Source organism: Nyctereutes procyonoides, unplaced genomic scaffold, assembly GCF_905146905.1.
Source record: "Nyctereutes procyonoides isolate TBG_1078 unplaced genomic scaffold, NYPRO_anot_genome, whole genome shotgun sequence".
Lineage (NCBI taxonomy): Eukaryota > Metazoa > Chordata > Mammalia > Carnivora > Canidae > Nyctereutes > Nyctereutes procyonoides.
The window spans coordinates 56,084,307-56,106,005 of NW_026575140.1; the positions used below are offsets into that span (position 1 = coordinate 56,084,307).

Consider the following 21,699-nt stretch of genomic DNA (forward strand, 5'->3'; position numbering starts at 1 on the left):
GGATGCTGATTCGGATGGCTGACACCCAGAAAATAGAAAAGGGTGATTCTTTTCAATACTCTAGATTGAGGGGAACATCCCTTGGGAATTACAAAGTCAACCTCTTTGGCAATAATTCTGTGTGTACCAAGGGACCTGAGTGTCCCTGTAACCCTTGCATCTGGATGGACACGTCCACCACCACCCCCAATTCCACTCCTGAGCAGAAGAAGGCTGAGGAAGGACTAAGTTTGATGATTCTTCCGAGACTTCCGCATTCTGATGGGTGTGTTAGTAGGGGTATCCTATCGTTTACACATGCATAGAATGAGATTTATTATAAGGAATTGGCTCACATTATTTTGAAAGCTGACAAGTCCCCAGATCTGCCATTGGCAAGCAGTAGATCCAGGAGAGCTGATGGTGTAGTTCCGGTCCAAAGGCAGGAAGAAAACCAATATCCCACATAAAATGAACTATGACAAGTAGGTATGGGGTGACCCAGACTGGTCTGCTTGGAAAAATCTTAGATTTTTTTTAAAGATTTATTCATTCATTCATTCATGAGGGACACACAGAGAGAGGCAGAGACACAGGCAGAAGGAGAAGCAGGCTCCTTGCAGGGAGCCCGATGTGGGACTTGACCCCAGGACCCCAGGTTCCCACTCTGAATAGAAGGCAGATGCTCAACCACTGAGCCACTCAGGCATCCCATCTTAGAAGATTTATTCATGTCAAGGCTGGACCCCAGGAGAGCTACAGCACTGGTGTCTACTGAGTCCCAGGGTCACATTTCTGAACAAATGCCACCCCTATTACAAAATATGCTAAGAAACAGCCACAACAAAAATCAGCTTTCTCCAGTTATACTCTTTGTATCTCTTCCCACCATGGTGACAGCCAGGGAGAAGCCATTCTGACCCTGTGACCTTCATCCTACATGCAGGGATGATTGTCCTCTGTGGACTCTGAGCGTCTGAGCCCTTGACTCTTTCTATGACTAATAGGTCAATTGTCTGGAACTCGAAGCATATCACCCAAGACAGTAATTCTCATTAGACAGGGCAGTCCATGAGGTCCAGGTGGGAGGACTTAACTATCCATTAGACTATTCTGGGAGGGCTCCTAAAAAAACAAAAAAAAAACAGTATTAGTCCCTACCCTACCCTCAGATATCTGATTTAAAGTGGTTTGTGGTGGGCTATACATTAGTGCTTTTTACAGATTTCTGGGTGGTTCTTCTATGCAGCCAAGATTGAGGAGAGAAAAGGCAGTCATCCTATGAGGGGCTTGGGAGCGATCTGATTCTGTCTGGGATCATGGGGCCAACACGGAGCTGGAATTGCCAAATATCACTACAGCCCCAAATGGTCTGAAATCAAAGAGTGGATCTTGAGCTGCCTTGAGAGCGGTGACTCTTTTCCCAGGCAACTATTCAACGTATTGGCTTTTGGCATTCAAAGCCCAGACACACAGAGACAGATATATGTTCTTCTCCCTTTTCTGGGTAAGCAGGTGAATTGGGCACCTACAAGCATGTAGTTTTAGAAGAGGAGCATCTGGCAAAGAGAAAGCTCTGCTCCAATAGCTCTTGGCCATACACAAATCACCTCTCCCCTCTGAGCCTCATTTTCCCAGCTGTAAAATGGGATGAGTGCCTCCGAGGTGTTTGGAGAAGCAAGATGGGGCCGAGGTTAAGAGCTCTCAACCTGGAATCTACCAAACAAAACAAAACAAAACAGAGAGAACAGTACTGGCCCTGCCAGACTCCCAGGGCTCTGCTCAGAGTCCGAGATAATACACCAGAAAACTCTCTGCACGTCCACGAGTCTGTCTAGAGAAGGTTAGCTGCTCTAAAAAATGATCCCAATGTCAGTCGATCGGCACAATGAATGCTTATTTCTGCACCCACATTGCCATCCAAGTCGGGATCCAGTCTTTCAGGGGTCAAGGCCCCTTCCTTCTTGGGGCACTGTCATCTTCAACATGGCTTCCAATGTCACCACGGAATGGGAAGAGACAGGTAGAGGATAGTGCAGGGGACTTTATGACCTACGTTGTGTCCACCACGTTCCATGGGACAGGACTCAGTGCCCGGCTCCCATCAACTGCAGGAGAATCTGGGAAATGGAGTCTTCCTGTCCACCTGGGACAAACCTGAAATTGGTTTGATGAACACAAAACATTGTCTTGCCACACCTCTTTAAGACTCTCCGCATGTATGCCTTTTGAGCACTATTTATTTTTATTTTTTTAAAGATTTTATTTATTTATTCATGAGAGACCCAGAGAGAGGCAGAGACACAGGCAGAGGGAGAAGCAGGCTCCGGACGCTGGGATCGCAACCTGAGCTCAAGGCAGATGCTCAACTGCTGAGCCACACAGGCATCCCTCAAGCACTATTTAAATGTCAGATATTAATAGTAATGTGATGCCTAATAGTGATACCCCACCTCCTGGATGGAGGGGGAGGGTAATCATTATGAATGTCATTTATTTTTTGGCTGTTCTAGGAATAATGTTAGACATGCATGTGGTATATGAACAACCCTTAGACACCTGAGGCACAAGAAATATCTCTTTTTCTTTTGCTTAATCGCATCAAACCCAGCTTTCAGCACTCAGTTTTCAAGACTAGTGCAAATTCCAATGTCATTCACGGGGTGCTGTTCCCCTCTTTGCCATCTTCTAAGCCCAAGGGTTACAAAGTCCTCACGATGGGAAGAAGCCATCGTGGTCTACAGTCCACTGGAGCTGTAGCCCCTGCCCCAATTGCACCCCACCCTGGACAGGTTAGCCAGGCATGTGCGGTCTATAGGGAGAGAGAGGGTTCTTTGGAGATGTTCTTGAGCGAGTGCTGGCAAAGGTGACCCAGGAGACCGCAGCAGAAGCCCCGAAGCACAGAGTGTAGCACTCACCTGCCATCACCTGCTGCCCCTGGTAAGCTGGCTCCCAGACAGCCCTGGTCTTTCTCCTTCCCTGGGTCCCCAGTCCTGGGGGACCCAGCCTCCCACCCTTGGGTTCCCATGTCCTCTGTCCCCATCCCTTTGAGACAATCCAGCTTGGCTGTCTCAGTCCCATGGCCAGGGGTCTCCGCCTCCAGGGGCCAGATACAGGGTGTCAATGAGTGAAACAAGGACAGTGGACACTATAAAGAACCAGAGTAGCTGCGCCGCCGTCTCAAGGGTGCAGCGGCATCCCAGCCCTGTCCATCTCCACATGTGACGAGAATACACGCCTGGTGTCAACAGACTTTCAAAAGATGCCAAAAACCCAAACTTTTATGTAAAATCTCCTGATTTGTAAATGTAAGCAGCTGATTCCTTCCTTTTTTTTTTTCTTTCCAAGACCCTCTATGAGCCCAAACAAAACACGTCTGCAAGCCAGATGTGGACCAAAGCCTGAGCGTTGGTTCCGGCTGCCCAGACTTTCGAAAACAGACTTTATTTGGAGTTGTCTCCTGGGGCTACTGGCAACTTCTCTATTTTTCTCTGAAACATAAAAGCTAAACTCCCTGTGCAAGGCAGGGGAACCCAGGGCTCAGAAGACCTCAAAGTCTTGGCTGCCCTTCTAGTGGGGGGCGGGACAGGGAGGAGATCGCGGTTGTCACTGTTTTAAGTCTGTGCTGATGTCCATAGTGAGGCAGGGAAGGAGGGAGGAAGAAAATAGACATAACACAATGTTTTAGTAACTTGGCCCACATTAACTCGTTGAATCTTCACACAAGGCAGAGATAGTAGACAGAAAGTCGGCTTGTGACCAGCTTTTGTGCCAGGCTGAGTGATGTCCTTGCACCAGTGGGGAGGTTGCACGGACTCCGACTGTAACAACTTCCCACTCTCAGCCTCAGGGAGACTCAGAAACAGGCCTCACTGCGGTCCCGGGGGGACCCAGGGAGAGGCAGGAGAAAGGTGGGGGGCTCAGAGAAGCCAGGGGGCCCTGGCCGACTTAGCAGAGCTCACACCAGAGCCCCCCCTGGGGGCGTGGTCCCTGAGCACCAGCACCTTGGCAAAACACATTCTGACTCCCAAACGGCCACCTGCTGCTTTTCTAAAAAAAAAAAAAAAAAACGTACAACTTCAATCCTGCCTACTTCCAAAGGAATACGAGGCAATTACCACACATGCTAAGTAATTGATAGAGCAAGAACACCAAAGAGGAGCAAAGAGGAGACGTCCCTGGGCCCGGAGAGGAGCTGATTTTCGAGGCTGGGCCTCACTTTGATTGCAAGTTTCCTGACAGCCAAGCAAAAGAGGAACCCCTGAGACATGTGGTTTTTATTGTCTGACAACCAAAGAAAGCACCCTTGCCCATAAAGGCGAACACTTGGTTAGAGCTAGCTGTAAAGAGGAATTTAGGGCATGGGAAGTGTCTCTCATACTTCCTGTGTGAGTCTGGAGCTTCCAAGGAGCAGACATCATGACAGGGTGGCCACGCAGGAATTGAGGTGGGGACATGGCCGAGGGGCAGGATACAGAGAGGATGCTGACGGCCATCCAGCTCCGAGGGAAGGAGAAAGAGGAGAAGAGCTGGTGGAAATGAGTTCCGCTGATAATGTGGCCAAGTGGGGCTCAGCAGGGAGGTTGGGGACCCCCCCCCAGCAGAAGTCAGGCAGCTTGAGGAGGAGGTGCCACCGTGGCCGGCAGCATGACCCCGCGCCAGGCAGGTGCACAGCCCAGAGCTGCCCCCCCAACCACCCTCCACCCCTGCCCCTCGGCCAGCTAACCTCCCTGTAGTGGGAGATGGCCCAGGAGCCCCCTCGCCACCGACCCTTGTACCGCCCTCACGCTTTGCCAGGTCAAGATCCCACCGTCGAGGAAAGCATGATCCCATGACACTCATTCAAATGGCGAAGACGACTTTATCCAAGACAATCACCACAGGGGACAGTGCTTGGGCTCAACCCCAAATGACACAGAGACATCTGGGGAGTCATGAGCCCATGAGCCACGTGGGGGCCGAGTGGGTAGAGAATCAGTAGGAGGAGACACGGAGCTTCTAGATTCCTGCTAACAGTGTTCTGCTAAAACGGGGCTGGGCAGGCGGACGGCAAATCCCGGGCTGAGGTGGGGGCCCTGGTAGGGAAGTTGACCCAGAGGAGCCGGAGTTAAGTTTAAGGAGGGGGCCAGCCTATCCCCTCTTGTCCCAGTACTTATCTGACATGAAATTGACTTGACATTTAGGAACACGTGATACATATATTTTTTTTTGAACACACATTAAAATGAGTGTATGATGATTCAGGTCTCAAGACCATCTGAGTGCCCCCTAAAACCGCCCTGTGTCCCACCAGGAGCACCCCCATGGTGCTTTGGGGGACGCTGGTTTTTGCAGGGGATGCAGAGCTGCCACTTGAAAGGCTCTGCTGCACGCCCTGTGTGATGGTGGCCCCACTCTAAGCTGGTCACTTGGGGGCACCTCTTGGGTCACTTTGGGGCTTACAGAATGGGGCTAAAGAGGGCCTCAGGGAGAGCAGAGGTGGGGGCGAGTGTGGGGTCAGGGGCGCTGAGCTTCAAAGCTCCTGGCTGGCTTCATTGCTCACCCCACCCCTGCTGCCCAGATGTGGAGCTGGACCTCCAGCGGAGCGTGCAGGCCGTGCTCCGGGAGCTCAGCGCCCAGGCCCCCGCCCTGCAGAGCAACCAAGGTAAGAGCCAGTCGGCAGCCCCGGCCCCCCCGCCTCCTCTTTCTCACCCACCTCCCCGATTCCCCTGGTGAACAGAATTCCTCTTGACCCTCTGGGCCCGCATGACTTCCAGAAACGGCCTGATGTGCTGAAATGTGAACACTACCAGCCCATAAGCCACAGGCACGCACACCCCTGTCCCCACGGGTGCCCCACATCCCCACCCTTCCACCCTGAGACTCTGCGGTCCTCAATGGGGAGCAGAGCAGAATTTCTTCACCTGCGAGGAGCCCACCCCTGTTTTCCCAGAGCCAGGCACCGGGTGGCAGGGTGGGGTCAGATCTGTGGCTGCTCAGAGTCACAGTCTGGGGCTCCCGGGCTCAGGGTCCTGCTCAGCGTCGGGGGGGGGTCCCCTCTAAGAGCCCCCTGTCCTGCGCGCATGTGCTGGGCTCCCCTTCGTCCCGGCCAGGCATGTGGAGATGGTCCCTGCACAAGAAGGTCGAGCGAGATCCTGCCAAGAGTCCGGCGCTGGTCCGCATCCTACTCAGAGAACTGGAGAAGGTGGGTTCTCGGGCTCCAGGGAGGCAGAGGGGCTTAGGGGGGAGGTGAGGCCAAGCCTCAGTCTCCTCAGTGCTGTGCCCCCCCCAGACACTGGTCATTCGCTGGTTGCCTGCATGATTTCCAGGAGCTAAGTGTCCATCCCGCACTCCTATAAGGACATTTCTTTCCTTTCCACTGACCCCTGTGGTTTCGCTTGACGTAGCATATTGCAAAGAGAAACTGGAGACCGTGACCGTAGATGGAAATCCCCACTTGCAGAAACTGAAAACGCGGATAAACACGAGTGCATACCTATTGAAAATGTTTTCTTCATTGTTCTTGTGCCCCCCATGCCACCCGATGCTCTGCGTGCAACCGTTTGGGAAACACGGCACTCTGGGAGCCTCCACGTTGGGGCTTGGCACCAGTTCCTGCACCGAGTGGATGCCCCCGCCCCCTGGGTCCCCAAGCCCAGTAAATGCCCCTCTGTGTCCTGTTTTCCAGGCAGAAAGCGAAGACCTCCGGCACGTCATCATCCCCTTGCTGCACACTCTAATGTACGTGCTCACTAAGGTGAGCTGGGCCGAGCGTCCGGAGGCTCACGGTACCCCAGATACCATCGCCTCCCTCAGGGGACACCCAGTCTCTGCCTGGGCGAGCCTAGAACTCTTGGGATCGCCTGCCCCAAACTGGCTTCTCTGCACCAGCTGTGATGGCCTCTCCCTAGCCCACGGAGGGCTGTTCCCCAGGAGGAAGTAGGGAAGTGGGAAAGGCAGCGTGCAGAATGCACCAGAGCCCCGGGGGGAGGCCAGAATGAGGTCCCGGGGATTGCTCCTCTGCGCGCTGGGGGCGGCACTGACCCCTGCACAGGGAAGTGCCAGGCCTCAGAGACCGTGTCTTGGGCACAGTAACCAGGAGCTGTCAACAGTGGCATAGGTGGGAGTGGGCAGCGAGGGAGACAAAGGGGCAGGAAGAGGAGCTCAGGAGCTGCTGGGATGCAGGGGCAGGATAGAGGAGGGGGAGCCCCCCCCCCGGGCGCTGCACCCAAGCATCATGCCTACGGGATACCCCAGTTTTGAGCCTGGGCCACTGCAGGAATGTGCTCCCACGACCAGCAGAAGGCTGGGGACGGGGGTGGTTGAACTTGAGTGGGGATGTCCAAGAGGAGGCATCTCACAGGCGCTGGGAGCAGAGGCTGGGGTGCTCGCCTGGGAGGGTCTGGCTGTCAGGCCCACCCTCCTTGCCTCCGTCCCACTCTCCAGCTCCACCCAGAGCCCTTTGGTGACCCAGGGCTCTGAGCACTCGACTCCTCCCTCCCACCCAGGCCACTGGCATCACGGAGGAGCTGTACCGGAGAACCTACACCTTTTGCACGAGGCTGCTAACCCTGCCCGCCCCCTACTGCACGGTTGCCTTGGACTGCGCCGTAAGGCTGAAAACAGAGACAGCTGTCCCAGGTAAGAGCTGCGGAGGGAAAAGATGTTCCAGGTAAGAGCTGCCCCAGGTAAGAGCTGTCCCGTAAGATCTGTCTCCAGTGAAAACCTATCTCAGGTAAAAGCTGTCCTAGGTAAGAGCCGCCCCAGGTAAAAATTATCTTAGGTGAGAGCTATCTCAGGTAAGAGCTGTTCCAGGTAAGAGCTGTCCCAGGTAAAAAGCTGCCCCAGGTAAAAGCTATCTCAGGTGAGAGCTGCCCCAGGTAAAAGCTATCAGGTAAGATCTGTCCCAGGTAAAGACTACCTCAGGTAAAAGCTGTTCCAGATAAAAGCTATCCAAGTAAGAGCTGTCCCAGGTAAGAGCTGCAGCGCCACTTCCGTCCTGGTCTTGCTTTTTCTTCAAGCTTCCTGGAGCTAGAAGGTTCTAGCACTTTCTGTGAAGGTGACGAACGGGGTTCAGAGACTGGGGGCTGGCCGGCTGATGGGGTCTGCTTTGCAGGGACGCTGTACCAGAGGCTGGTCATTGCCGAACAGAACCTGACGAGTGAGCTGTACCCCTACCAGGAGAGGTGAGTGGCCCCAGAGAGGCTGATGCCTTCTGTCCCCTCCGGGCGTAGGGACTCCATGACCGCTCCCTGATGGGACCAGGCTGGATGGAGAGCAGCCCCAGCAGAGCTTCCATCAGAGACATTTGTCTAGCAGTAGAGCATATCTTCGAGGGCGGGCAGGGCCAGCCTTCTCCTGCCTGGGTCTTTCTTCTTGGGAGGACCGCAGAGCATCCTGCTCACACGCAGAAGGTGACACAGGAACTGAGCCACCTGCAGTTCTGTCCTCCACCTCCGTGCCATGTGCAGCCAGGCAGCCGCGGGCACCACAAGCACCCCATGAAATCTGGGGCTTTCCTCTGTGTGTTCCCGGCCCCTTCGCATAAGCTTGAGGAATTGACCACCTTTTGCATTGGAAGGAAGGGCTGAGGGAGTTGGGGCGTCCTGCCTCTGGCCCTGCAGGCGCCTGCACTGACCTAGCACCTGAAGGCACAAGCTCGAGGCGGTGTTCGTGGAGGGGGCGGTGCGGGGAGGCGGAAGGACCCAGGGGAGCAGGTGCAGGAGGCTGGTTTTTCTGGTGATGGGGTGATGAGAGGAGACGGGGCTCACTTAGGGTCCAGAGCTCGTTTGGGCGGGAGGGATTTAGGGTCCCTCCTGGAGGATGAACTCATCCCTGGACCATGATGCTGAGGCGCAGGGAGCAAGATTGGGGTTGGGGCTTCCCTGGATGTGAGACCGGCACCCCCTGTCACCCGCCCCACCCAACAGGGACACACTGCCCCTGACCGCTCCTATTTGCCACGGTCCCCACCGCTCCCTATTGTGTCCCTTCCATAGACTTTTGGATTCAAGGCTCCTGTTTTCAAAGGAACATAACACTTAGGGGCTGCCAGACGCTGAGGGTGCCCCATCCGGGGGGCTCTTCTCCTGCTGGTCATCCTCACCAGCTTCCACCCTCCCCGCCCACCTCTGCCCACAGAGTGTTCCTCTTCGTGGATCCTGAGCTGGTCTCTCCCTCCGTGTGCAGCGCTCTGCTGCTGGAGATCGAGGCAGCACAGGTGCAGCAGACCCCAGAGGCCTGCATGCGCCACGTGGTCTCCCACGCCCTGCAGGCAGCCCTGGGGGACGCATGCCATGCCAGTGCCCTGCAGAGGAAGCTGAAGGTAATCACCCCCCTGTCCTCAGGGGGCCCTGCACCCCCACGCCAGTGTTCCTCCCCTCCCCCTGTTCGCATACCACCTTTCCCCATGATCGAAAATGAGTGCACACTCATGGCGGAAAATCTGGAAAAAAAAAAAAACCACCATCTTCGCACAGATGAGTGCGCTGTCATTTATTTAACTCCTGCCCCTGTTCCTGGGGTGGGCATTTCGTTCATTTCCAACACTCACCCACCCACTCCTAATTTTTTCCCTCCGGCTCCGCCTTGCACCCCTGTACACGGCCGAGGCTCCAGTAGATTGGAGATGCTCCAGCCAAGGGTTGTTGTACCAGGTGCTGGGCTTCTGGGGGGGGGGCATGCCACCTGGGGCCTGTGTCTCCGCCCCCCCCCCCCGCCCTGTGGGGGAGGCGATCTTTCCCGAGGGGAAGGCTCCAGTCCTCTGGAGACACTAGGTGGGATGGTGGCTAAGGCTCTGAGCTCGGGTGCCCTGGGGGGAAGGGTCAGCTACCCCCCACTTGTCCTATCCCAGGAAGGGAGGTGTCAGTCCTCCATGCAGCCCTGTTTCAGACCTTGCTTTGCCCATGCATCTGATGCGACCCTGTTCCTCTTGTCGCTCTTCATCTGGAACCTTCCATCCATACTCTGAGCCCAGCACCTTGGATACTTCCTTTGACGGTGCTTTGTATACGCTGGGTCCCTCCTTAAGCCACGAGGACTGTTTTCCGTCATTCCTCTGCTCTCCGAGAGCCCTTCCCGCCTTCAGGATCCCCTTCCTTTGTGGTTGCCCGCAGCACGGGACCACGTCATGGAGGAATGCGCCCCCAGTTATACCCAAGTACCATGTTGGTTTCTGCCCACACACCTCTGGCCCCAATAGGGAGGTTTCAGCCCTTGCTCCCCTCGATTGGCCATGGGTCTCAGTCGGGGAGGGGATGAGCTTTCCCAACCAGCTCAGGGTCATCTCAAGTGAGGGTGACAGGCTGGGCCTTTTTTTTTTTTTAAGATTTTATTTTGTTTATTCATGAGAGATGCAGAGAGAGGCAGAGACACAGGCAGAGGGAGAAGCTCCCTACAGGGAGCCTGATGCGGGACTCGATCCCAGGACCCCGGGATCATGCCCTGAGCCAAAGGCAGATGATCAAATGCTGAACCACCCAGGTGCCCCCCCAAAAAAAATCTTTAAAAATAAAGATTTTTGGGCCAGGACTTTATACTTCCACATCTTCTAGTTATGGGAAGTGGGGTGTCCACAGGGATGGGGCAGGACCATGGAGGTGGCTTTCTTCGGCTGAGACCAATTTTGAGATTTTTTTTTAAAATTCATTTATGGGAGACACAGGGAGAGAGAGAGGCAGAGACACAGGCAGAGGGAGAAGCAAGCTCCATGCAGGGAGCCTGACGTGGGACTCGATGCCGGGTCTCCAGGATCAGTCCCTGGGCTGAAGGCGGCGCTAAACCGCTGAGCCACCCAGGCTGCCCCGAGGCCAATTTTGGAGAGGGGACTCAGGGAACCTCTGGCAGCTGCCAGCACTCCCAGCAGCGGGGCTCAGGAGTGCCTCAGGCCCGAAGACAGGGATCCGCGTGGTCACCATGGCATTTATCACACCACCTCACCCAGGGTCAAAGCCAAAGTCATTACAATGGCCTACAAGACCCTCAAGATCTGTCCCCCATCTCATTTCCCCTTTGATTCCATCTGTTTTTATCATCTATACTCTCCCATTCCTGTGCTCTGCTCCAGCTACACAGGTTTCCTTATTGTTCCTCAAACACACCAGATGTGCTTATACCCCAGGGCCTTTGCACTTGCGGTTCCCTATACTTGGGATGTCCTCTCAGATAACACAGCTCGCTCTTTCACTTCCGTTAGGACTTTCCTCAAGAGTCACCTGTTGGGGAGACTTCTCTGATCACGCTATCTAAAATTTCATCCCCTCTCTCCAATTTCACATCCTTCTTCTCTGCACATTTTCCCCTTTAGCTGTTATTTATCACACTATGAAGTTTACTTATCTTTATTATCACAGAGAGAGAAAGAAAGAGGTACACTGTAATACAAACTCCCTGAGGACAGGCATTTTTATCTGAATCCCAGCACCTAGAACAATGCCTGGCTCACAACAGGTGCTCAGTAAATATTTAATTGATATATTTATAAATTAAGCAACAAGATGACATGGATCCTATGACCCCTTCCAACTCTGACTCTGTATCCCTCTAATTGCATTATTTGTTCATTCTGCAAATATTTATTGGAGCCCTAGCTACTCAGAATGATCTGCTCTCTCTCACTCAGGAAGTTAGGAACCTGCTTGGCAGACCCCTAGCATAGAACAGAGGTGAGAACAGGCCCTGCTGTGCCTGCCCATGTTCTTGTTAGAGCCCCTCATCGTTGTCTTTTTTTTTTTAAGATTTATTTGAGAGAGAGAGAGTGGAGGAGCATACGGAGAGATAGGAGGACTGTATGCTGAACATGGAGCCTACCATGGCCCGATCCCACAACCCCCCAGACCACATCCCAAGCCCAAATCGAGAGCCAGAGGCTCAATCAACTGAGCACCCCCAGCCGTCCTGGAGACCTGCATCTTCTAAACTATGAGATGGGATTTGGTGGTGGTGGTGGGTGGGGGTGAGGGAAGATGGCCAGGGAACATAATCCAGGGCATTGGTTCTTAGAGTGTCAGCAGTCTACCGCAGGAGGCAGCCAGGCCAGGGCATGGAATGCACAGACTTACAAAACCTCTTTCTATTAATTTCCATTAAGGAGAAAGGCTCAGCTTGGTGCTTTACCTCCAACTTCCTTTAAAAAAAAAAAAAGATTTTATTTATTCATGAGAGATACAGACAGAGACACAGGCAGAGAGAGAAGCAGACTCCATGCAGGGCGCCCAATGGGGGACTCGATCCCAGGACCCCCGGATCATGACGCGAGCTGAAGGCAGATGCTTAACCACTGAGCCACCCAGGTGCCCCCCACCAACTTCTTTAACACTGACTTCCCTTAAAAGAAGGAAGCAGGCGTACCTGGATGGCTTGGTTAAGCCTCCTACCCTGGGTTGAGGCTCAGGTTGTGATCTCAGGGTCGTGAAATTGAGCCCCACAATGCAAGTCTGCTTGAGACTTACACTGCCCCACACCCTGGCACGCATGCACCCGCTCTCTCTAAAGCGAATAAATAAATCTTAAGAGAGAGAAAGAAGACTTCAAGTTCTAAAGCCTTGGTAGACCACAGTACCTGGCTAAAACTTAAGAATAGTATTTTGTAATCATTATAGTCACCTTTGTAACTGTCCGTGTAGCATGCATGACACTAGCCTTTTTATATAAAGTAGCAACATAAATTGTCCCTCTGAAATAGTTTAGAACCAAAAAAAAAAAAAAAAAAAAAGTCCTTTTCCAAAAAAAAGGAAAACGGCAAGTGAATACTCTATAGGTGGTATGTCAAGGTAGCATAGGAATGATAGAAGTTTAGGAAATCCTCAGCAACTCTTTCTTGAGCATCAAGTATGTGCCCACAGGTGTTCTGGGTGCGGCTATAAGCAGACGAAGCCCTGCCTTCCTGGAGTTTGCATCCGGGGGGCGGAGGGGGGGTGTCCAAGGATGGCGATCCCTGCCCCCTCTGGGGGTTCCGACATTGCAAGTGGCCATGGTGTGAGGGACAGAGGGACCCCGCGGGTGCAGGCAGCATGGGGGAATGTCGGGGCTGGGCTGGGTGGGTAGGTGCTGGGCCCGGGACCCAGGCTCTGGCCCGGGACCCAGGCTCTGGTGCCGCTCCCCGGCAGGCCAGCCCTCGCGGCGCCCTGGAGCGCTATTTCCACGCTGTGGTGGCAGCGGTGGAGCAGATGGCCAGCGACCCCAGCCCGAGCCGCGAGGGACACCAGGAGAGGCTGGAGGAGATCTACTGCTCGCTGCTGGGGCCGGCGGCCGCCACCAGGGGACGCTACTGCGGTAAGCGGGTGGGGGCCTGCAGGGGGCGCCAGAGAGCAGCGCTGCACCGGCCGCTGAGGCGGGGCGGGGCGGGGCAGGGGTGGGGGGTGGGCGGTGGAACCTTGGGCGCCCCAACCCCGGGAACTTGGAAGGTCCTGGGCTCAGAAGGTGGGTGGTTTGGTCACTAGGACAGCTAACACCTGCTAACGCTGCTGACGTCCTCCACCCCAGCTGCTGTTCTGGGCACTTGATATATAGATAGATAGAGATATATCAAGGATTATATATAGGAATTATATATAATATAATTACATATAATATATATTAAGATTTTAGTTATTTATTCATGAGAGACACAGAGAGAGAGAGAGACACAGGCAGAGGGAGAAGCAGGCTCCCTGCGGGGACCCCGACGCAGGACCCGATCCCAGGACCCTGGGGTCACGCCCTGAGCCAAGGGCAGATGCTCAACCGCTGAGCCCCCTAGGTGCCCCTGATGTATATTTAAATATGACCTCAATCATCAAAGTGAACTTCTGAGATAGAAATTATCTCCCGTTTTACAGACAAGAAGCCAGAGTTAGAAAGATGCTGAAAAGTCGGGCCCAACCTCACCCAGCTCCTAGGAGGCAGTGGGGGGAACGAGCACCAGGCTGCGCCGTAGAAACACAGTGGCAGGAAAGGCGCCCTGGCTGCGCTTCGGGCTCGGGGTTAGCAGGAAGGGGCGAGCCCTAGAGGGAAGGTCCCGAAAGACCCTGAGCCGGTTTCAGGACATGAAGGGTCCTCACAGCAGAGCTAGGAAGTTTGTAGAAAACGGGGGAGCTGAACAGTGTCGGGCTCAGAGGGGACAGGTGTGCTGTTGGCTCCCTGAATGAGCTGATGGGGCGGAGAGGAAGCTGGGGCTGGACCATAGGGGAGAGAGGGTCTCAGCACCCCCTCTGGGCCCTATAGAAGCTGGAGCAGGGAGGCCAGAGGAGAATCCCACAGCTCTCTGCTTCCTTCAGGTGACCCCCTGCAGGACCCACAGCCAAGCATCCCTCTGCCCAGCCCCCACATCACCTTCCACCTGTGGACTGATGAGGAGCAGCTCTGTAAGTGCCATGCCTCGCCCCTGCCCGTGGGGAGCTGGCTGGGAATAGAGGTGTGTGTGTGTCTGTATGTCTGTGCGTGTGTGTGTGCGTTCATCTGTATGCCCCTGACTCCCTGAGCTGTTTTGCACATCTGGAAGGATCCGTTGTCTGTCTGTCAGAATAGCTCAGTGCATTAGCCACCAACTAATGCAGGCTGTGTCCAGAACGTGCCACATGCTCATGTTGATGCCAACAGATAATCAATGTCCCCGAGAAGGAGGCCGTCACCAAAAAAGTTACAGTTCCAGCAACTGGAGGGGGTCTTCCAGGGAGACCTGCCTGCCTGGCACTTCCGTCCACACCACTGTCCCACTCGGCTGTCCCCAACTCTTCTCAAGGCAGATGCGGGGGTGGGGGAGACAAGGGTGCAGATTATGGTGCCAAGTGCTGGGCTAGTGAACTGGGTCCACGTCCTGAAACTTCCTTTCAGGTCCTGGGCCATCCTAGACTGACTCAGTTTTCTCATGGGGAATCAAACAAAAGTAGATTAGAAAAGTCTGGAAGTCTTTCCTGGCACATGTAGGGTCTGCTCTCTGTGTCCCAGGGGAAGCCACAGACAGTGGGAGGAAGGGAGGAAGCTAATGAGGACTCCAGGGTCGGAGAAGCAAGAGGTACTGAGTGAAGCTGACTTTTCTGCTACAGGACTTCTCAGAGCCTTTGATAGCTCACTAGGGGAACCCAACAAGAGGTGGCAGGAATATTGAGGGTTCTCCATCTTTGTAGTCCCCAGAATCTTTGTTCCTTGGTGGGGCATCTTGTGGGGCTTCTAGTCGGCTCAACGGGGTTTGGGTGACACGGAACACACAGGCCCAGCCAGCCTCATGTAACCTCTATGCCCTGACGGTCCCCTCGCTCTCTGCGTCCCAGGGAAGGAACTGGTCCTCTTCCTGCGCCCGAGATCCCAAGTGCGCCTGAGCGCCGACCTGGAGGCCTTGGACCTGCAGGGCCTGTGGCCAGACCGGGAGCTGGCCCGGGCGTCCATGCTGTCCACCGACAGCGGCATCGAGCGGGACCTCCCTTCGGGGGCCGACGAGCCCCCGGGACCGGGCAGCCCCGAGACGGAGCGCGCCGGGCTGCAACGCAAGGGGGGCATCAGGAAGCGGGTGTGGCCCCCCGACGTGGCGATGCCTGCGTGCTGGGCGGAGCCGCAGGGGCTACACCGCAGGACCGGGGTGCCCGGCGGGGTCGGGGAGCTGCTGCCCGGCGTCTCCCGGCTTCACACGGCCAGGGTGCTGGTGCTGGGGGACGACAGGATGCTGGGGCGCCTGGCGCAGGCCTACCACAGCCTCAGGTAGGGCCCCGGGGCGGCGGCGGGGGCGCGGGGCAGAGGGTGGGCAGCTTGGGGGGGGGTGCTGGCCAGGGCACAAGTGAGCCCCACGCATCACCGGCTGTGGTAGACGCAGTGCACCCCCGCCGCGGACCCCCGTGCTCGCCGCTCCGCGCACTCCTGTCCCGTGAGCCCCGCAACCCTCGCCACCGCCCCCCCAGGACAGGCGCTGCTGCGCCCGTTCTGTAGATGAGCAGACAGGCTCGGAGGGGTTGATTACCCGCCGTGCCGCTGCAGAGGTGATCGATAATCAGAGCCAGGATGAGGAACCGCGGAAGGCTGCAACACCTGCCCGCCCCCCATGCTCTGCCCACCCCTCTTTGCCAGGAAACGAGAGACTCAGAAGTTCTGCCTCACCCCCAGACTCAGCCTGCAGCTGTACTACATCCCCGTACTGGCGCCTGAGGTGGCTGGGCAGGGGCGCGCGGGGAGGGCGAGGGGAGGGGGCTGCCCGCAGCAGGGGCGCAGGGAGGGGCTGCACTGGGCCCCCGCTGCCCCCCATCCCAGGCTCCCAGGGATAGGATCTTCCCTCCTTAGGTTACGGGGCTGGGGGATGCCTTCTAGAAGCCCCCAGAACCCTCCAGAACCCCCAGATGGGGGCCCTGGAGGCCCAACATCCCCCCATGGGGCCAGCCTGCCTGTTGCTGGATTTTCTTTTGCCTTTCTAAGGGACGTCATTGCAAGCTTCTTCTCAAACAGAGGCTTGCACACACATGCACACACGCAGAGCACACTTCCTGGGGTCCCCTAAAAAGAAACCTCAGGCAGTGGGAGCCCGTTGATGGATGAGGGCAGGGCGGACACGCTCAGCCTTGCAGCTCTGCATTTCTGTTGTCGCGCGTCTGCTTGCTTTTTGGGCAGCGTTAAATGCAAAGCAGTCCTTGTCGCTCAATTTGCAAGGCTGATGATGGTCACTCTTCAGTGTCCCGGGCACGTGGCCCTCAGCCGAAGGTATTCCAGCTTCCCCGAAGGTGTAAACCTAATCCTCTTCACGTGGCAGAGGAACTGAGGTCCCAAGGGGTTCAGTGTTCGGGCTGTTTGCCCGGGGGACCCTCTGGCCAGGAAGAAGGTGCCAGAGACCAAGCCTGATGGGGGTCTGCCCCATCCCCTCGTCCCCAGAAGCCAGCGTCGTGCAGACATTCGGAGCTCAGGGAGCTGGCCACGTTCCTGGGCCGTGCAGACCCGTGGTACGAGAGCACTGTCAACACGCTGTGCCCGGCCATCCACAAGCTGGCAGAGATGGTAGGGGGAGAGGCTGCGGGGTGAGGAGGGAGGCAGGTGGGAGGGGGCTGTTTTCAACTCCCACCCTTGACTCTCGATCTCAGGAGTCTGCCCCAGGGGTCCCCCCAGGGTGGGATGGGGCTGGAAGGGAACACAGGAGAGGAGCCCTAAACAGGGCAGAAACCCCCTCGGAGCTCCTAGCAAGCACCTGCTGTGGGTAGGACACTGGGAAAAAGATGAACTGAGTGAAGCCTTCTTCCATCAGCCTGGAGGCCAATTTTGGGCCAATTTTGTGTCAATTTTGTTTCTTCTTTTCTGAGCTTCCCGAGATGGTTTCTCTGTATGACTGCATGCTCCCACATGCCAGACGCTGTTGCGAGCACTATCGCTCTGCAGCCCTGCCAAGCCGACACTCCTGTTGGCAGGTGCTACTGTGGCCACGTCCCCATTGTGACAGGCCGAGGCCCTGGGACACAAAGAAATTAGGTGACTTTGTCCTAATTTGGCAAAAGGAGAGGTGGAGTCCCACTTGGAACCAGACAGCTTGAGGCCAGAGCAGGTCCTCTTGACCACAAACCATGCCCTCACCTCCAACCCTCCTGGGCGGTAGGGACGATGCTCCCATCCTTTACTGACTTGAAAAAGCCTTCATCTAGTAAGAGAATCTTTTTTTTTTAAAGATTTTATTTATTCATGAGAGACAGAGAGAGAGAGAGGCGCAGAGACACAGGCAGAGGGAGAAGCAGGCTCCATGCAGGGAGCCTGACGTGGGACTCGATCCCAGGTCCCCAGGATCACACCCTGTGCTATAAGGCGGCGCTAAATCGCTGAGCCATGGGGCTGCCCGAGAATCTTTTTTTTATTATTATTATTTCGAGTAAATTCTGCTCCCAACGTGGGACTCAAACTCCCCACCCTGAGATTGAGTCAGCCAGGCAGGCACCCCTGATATTAAGAGACTCTTCACCATTTTGGGTGTTGGAGACATTTTTTTTCACCACTTTACTCATTTGTCAATTTCGTCAGTAGTGGTTTTTTTTTGTTGTTGTTGTTGTTTTTTTTTTTTTTTTTTGACTTACGGAAGCTTGATAATTTTATGTAGTTATACACGGAACTTTTATCCTTTGTGATGCCTTCCTGCTCAGGAAGGTCTTCTCATTGCTAATTAAATTATATCCTAGATTGAAAAAATATATGCTGATCACCTCCTGTACCTTCTAATGTCTCCATTTTTACATTTAAATAACCTGCCTGTGAGATCAATTTCAGGGTTTAGTGGGAAGCATGCAAATTTCTTTTTTTTCCCCAAATGTTTAGCCAGTTGTCATAAAGCTATTTATTGCCTAAGCCATCTTGCCCCGTCAGTCTGAAATGCCACTTTTATCATCTACTAAATTTTTACAGATGCCTGAGTTTATTTCAGGATGCTTATGCTTTCTCATTGATCCATTCATTTCCGGCCCCATTAGCACTTTTGCATTTTAATAGTTGGCAGGGTAAGCATACACCCCGTTACTTGGCTTCTTGTAAATGTTTCAGACTATGTTTGTGTTTGTTTCCAGATAAATATTAGAAATTTTCTCAGGTTTTTTTTTTTTTAATTTAAGCTCTCTCCTTGGGATTTTGATTGAAATTTGGAGGAGAGTCAGCCTTTTTTTTTTTTAAGATTTTATTTATTTTATTCATGAGAGAGAGAGAGAGAGGCAGAGACACAGGCAGAGGGAGAAGCAGGCTCCATGCAGGGAGCCCAATGTGTGACTCAATCCCAGGACCCCGGGGTCATGACCTAAACTGAAGCCAGACGTTCAACCACGGAGCCACCCAGATGTCCTGAGAGCCAGCCTCTTTTAGCGTGTTAAGCTGCCCTCTCTGGGAGCACAGTGTTTATTTTCATGTAGGGAAGTCTTCTTATGTATCTCTCAGGATAGCTGTGCACTGCCATCATGGTGCTTTTACCCATTTCTGGCTAAATTTCCTCCTTATGTTTCATAGTTTTTTTCTTCCTATTGTGAATGGTGTCTCTCTCCCCTTATATCTGGGCAGCAGGTCCTCCTCTATAAAAGGAACCTCTTGGGGTACCTGGGTGGCTCAGTTGATTGAGCATCTCTGTTTGGCTCAGATTATGAGTCCTGAGATTGAATTCTGTATCAGACTCCCTGCCCAGCAGGGTATCCGCTTCTCCCTCTCCCTCTGCCTGCCACTCTGCCTACTTGTGCTTGCTCACTCGTACTCTCTTTCTCTCAAATAAATAAAAATCTTTTTTTTTTTTAAAAAAAGGGGGATCCTCTTGATTTTAGGTACCTTATTTCTAACTTGACACTCTACTGTGATCTTCATGTTGTTTTATCACCTGATGGATTGGGGTGCTTTCTTGCACCTTCTAATAGACGTGGGGGGAGGCCTGTTTTCCAAATGATTGCTTACCCAGAAAATGTCTTTGTGTGTAGACACAGAAAACTGTTTAGCTGGGTATTAAAATACCTTTTCTCAAAACATGGAGGCTATTAGAGGAAGAATGTCTGGTGCAGGTCTCAGTTGTGCTCTTTTGTCCCTACTTTTCTCCTTGGTCTCCCTCCCCTTATCATTAACAATTTATACAGCCCCTACACTAACTCTGAAAGTGGTTTCCACATGAAGAGACTGGAAACACTGTGAGCAAGGACAGTACTGTTGGAGTTCCTTCCTTCCTCAGGGTGCCCTTTCTGAAGGGAACTATATGTCAATAGACCAGACAGGAGGGTCAGAGGAGATGTTATAGGATCAGGTAGAAGTTGGATGAGATAAACTCTAGTGCTTCCCAACTCTGGTAAATATGTAAACATTCTAGTTCTTTTTTTTTTTTTTTTTTTTTTTTAGATTTTATTTGGGACACCTGGGTGGCTCAGTGATTAAGAGTCTGCCTTTGGCTCAGGGCATGATACTGGAGTCCCGGGATCGAGTCCCACATCAGGCTTCCTGCATGGAACCTGCGTCTCCTTCTGTCTATGTCTCTGCCTCTCTCTGTGTGTCTCTCATGAATAAATAAATAAAATCTTTTTTAAAAAAATAAAATAAAAATAAATTTAAAAAAAAGATCTTCAAGAGGGAGAAGCAGGCTCCCTATGGGGAGCCCAATGGGGGACTTGACTCCAGGACCCTGGGATCATGCCCTGACCCAAAGGCAGATGCTCAACCACTGAGCCACCCAGGTGCCCCACATTCTATTTAAAAGGAAAAAAAAAACTGGTTTTGCTTTATAATCATATATGGTTCTGCTTTATAATCATAGGAGGAAAGCCTATAAGACATGGCACTAGTGCTTTCCTAATAACTCTTAAATGTTAATCTATTGATATATCCAAATACCCCCACAAGAACTGAAGGAGGCAACAGACCACCTCACTTCTCATGTCCAAGGTCACCTGGCCAGTGAGTGGCTGGAACGCAGCCCAGACTCTGTGATCATGGGCTATATCTCAAGCAGCTTGTCTACCCCAAGTACCCTACTCAGTGTGTGCCACCTAGAGCCACTCCGTGTGTCTTTCTGCAAGTGGAATGAATCGGAGGCCCTGGGGAATGAGGACTCTGGACAGGTGTATCTGGATCAGGAGGGGAAATCGGGTAGAAGGAAAGGCCTGGAGTGTGTTGAGGGACCAGTTGGGTTAGTGCCTCATAGAGGGTACATGGAAGTATTGTGGTTGGTGTTACCATAAAATTAGCACCTCCCACAGTAGCATAGAGACTGGTGGCTGAAGACACTCTCTGCCCTCTCACAGCCCCCTTCCCTGGACACATCCCGGACGGTGGACCCCTTCATCCTGGATGTCATCACCTACTATGTTCGCATGGGCACCCAACCCATCTATTTCCAGATCTACACAGTCAAGGTAAGTGTCCCCCAACCCAGGACTCCATGGGTAGTGTACCAGCCTGATGGACCCCAAGACCCCACCCCCTAAACACCCTGGCTCAGGGGAAATGCAGCTTACCAGGGTACAAATGGCCGATTCACCAGACTTGGCTGTTAACTCCATCTTCCCAGTCTCTGGATGAATCGGAGAATTATCAGTTTCAATGACCTCCAGTACAAGCGGAAGCAGATCTTCTTCCCGTGGAGGGATGCGTTAGGCCTTGACCCCGTGGGGGGCTGGGGACAGGCAGCTGTGAATGTTATCACCGGGAATTGCTTTCCCTCGGAAATCCTAAATGCTCGCTTTCTAGTCTCTGATCACAAACTCTCATCCCTGCAAGACCTTCTCCCCTTCTCACCCAGGACCTACCTCCTTAGGGAGATGGGCAGATTCTCAGGTCCACCTGCCCCTGTCCGTACTCCATCCCAACCCTGGCCTCCTGGTCCCTCCATCTCCCTTCTCAGCAAAACCCAAGCCCAAGGGGCGCTGCAGTGTGCCTCACCTCTCGCTCAGCTCGGGCTCCTGAGCACCACCTGGGAAAGCAATCTGGACACAGACGTCTCAGTGGTATTTGGCCTCAGCTGGGCCCATGAATGCCGCCTTCCCGGCAGACTCCCTCTTCCCCTGCAGCCATGGCTGTCACCTCCTTCCCTGCTTTTCTCACGCCCTTCACTTTCAGTGAGTGACTTTGCCACCTGTTCCTCTGGGGAGAACGGAAACCATGAGATGTCCCCAAACCCACTGTCCACACCTATCAGTGCATGCACAGCATCACTAGCAGATGCAGGGCGCCTCCAGCTCGGGCAAAACCTCATCATCGTGCCCTTCCCCCCAGCCAGCTCCTCTCCTTGGCCCTCCCCGTTGTTCTGTCCCTGTCACCAAAAATGCACAGAACAACTTCTGGAGCCTGCGAGGTTTCCGT

The 21,699-nt window shown here is 53.8% G+C and overlaps 1 protein-coding gene across 7 annotated transcripts in view; it reads left to right on the top strand.

The window, feature by feature from the left end:
• Positions 1-21,699, top strand: part of PIK3R6 (phosphoinositide-3-kinase regulatory subunit 6) — a 54,975-nt gene that overhangs the window by 18,811 nt on the left and 14,465 nt on the right. For 5 of the 7 annotated variants that reach the window (XR_008661816.1, XM_055304645.1, XM_055304648.1 and 2 more), the window contains exons 3-14: positions 5,540-5,623; positions 6,072-6,163; positions 6,647-6,715; positions 7,467-7,599; positions 8,075-8,144; positions 9,100-9,283; positions 13,065-13,230; positions 14,214-14,300; positions 15,207-15,630; positions 15,994-16,072; positions 16,786-16,908; positions 20,643-20,753. Coding sequence is in view for 6 of the 7 variants with exons in the window: in XM_055304645.1 (XP_055160620.1) it covers positions 5,540-5,623; positions 6,072-6,163; positions 6,647-6,715; positions 7,467-7,599; positions 8,075-8,144; positions 9,100-9,283; positions 13,065-13,230; positions 14,214-14,300; positions 15,207-15,630; positions 15,994-16,072; positions 16,786-16,908; positions 20,643-20,753 (1,622 nt within the window). In the remaining variant the exon portion in view is untranslated. The remainder of the gene's footprint in view (positions 1-5,539; positions 5,624-6,071; positions 6,164-6,646; positions 6,716-7,466; positions 7,600-8,074; positions 8,145-9,099; positions 9,284-13,064; positions 13,231-14,213; positions 14,301-15,206; positions 15,631-15,993; positions 16,073-16,785; positions 16,909-20,642; positions 20,754-21,699) is intronic. The other 2 variants (XM_055304646.1, XM_055304649.1) reach the window with 2 other exon arrangements.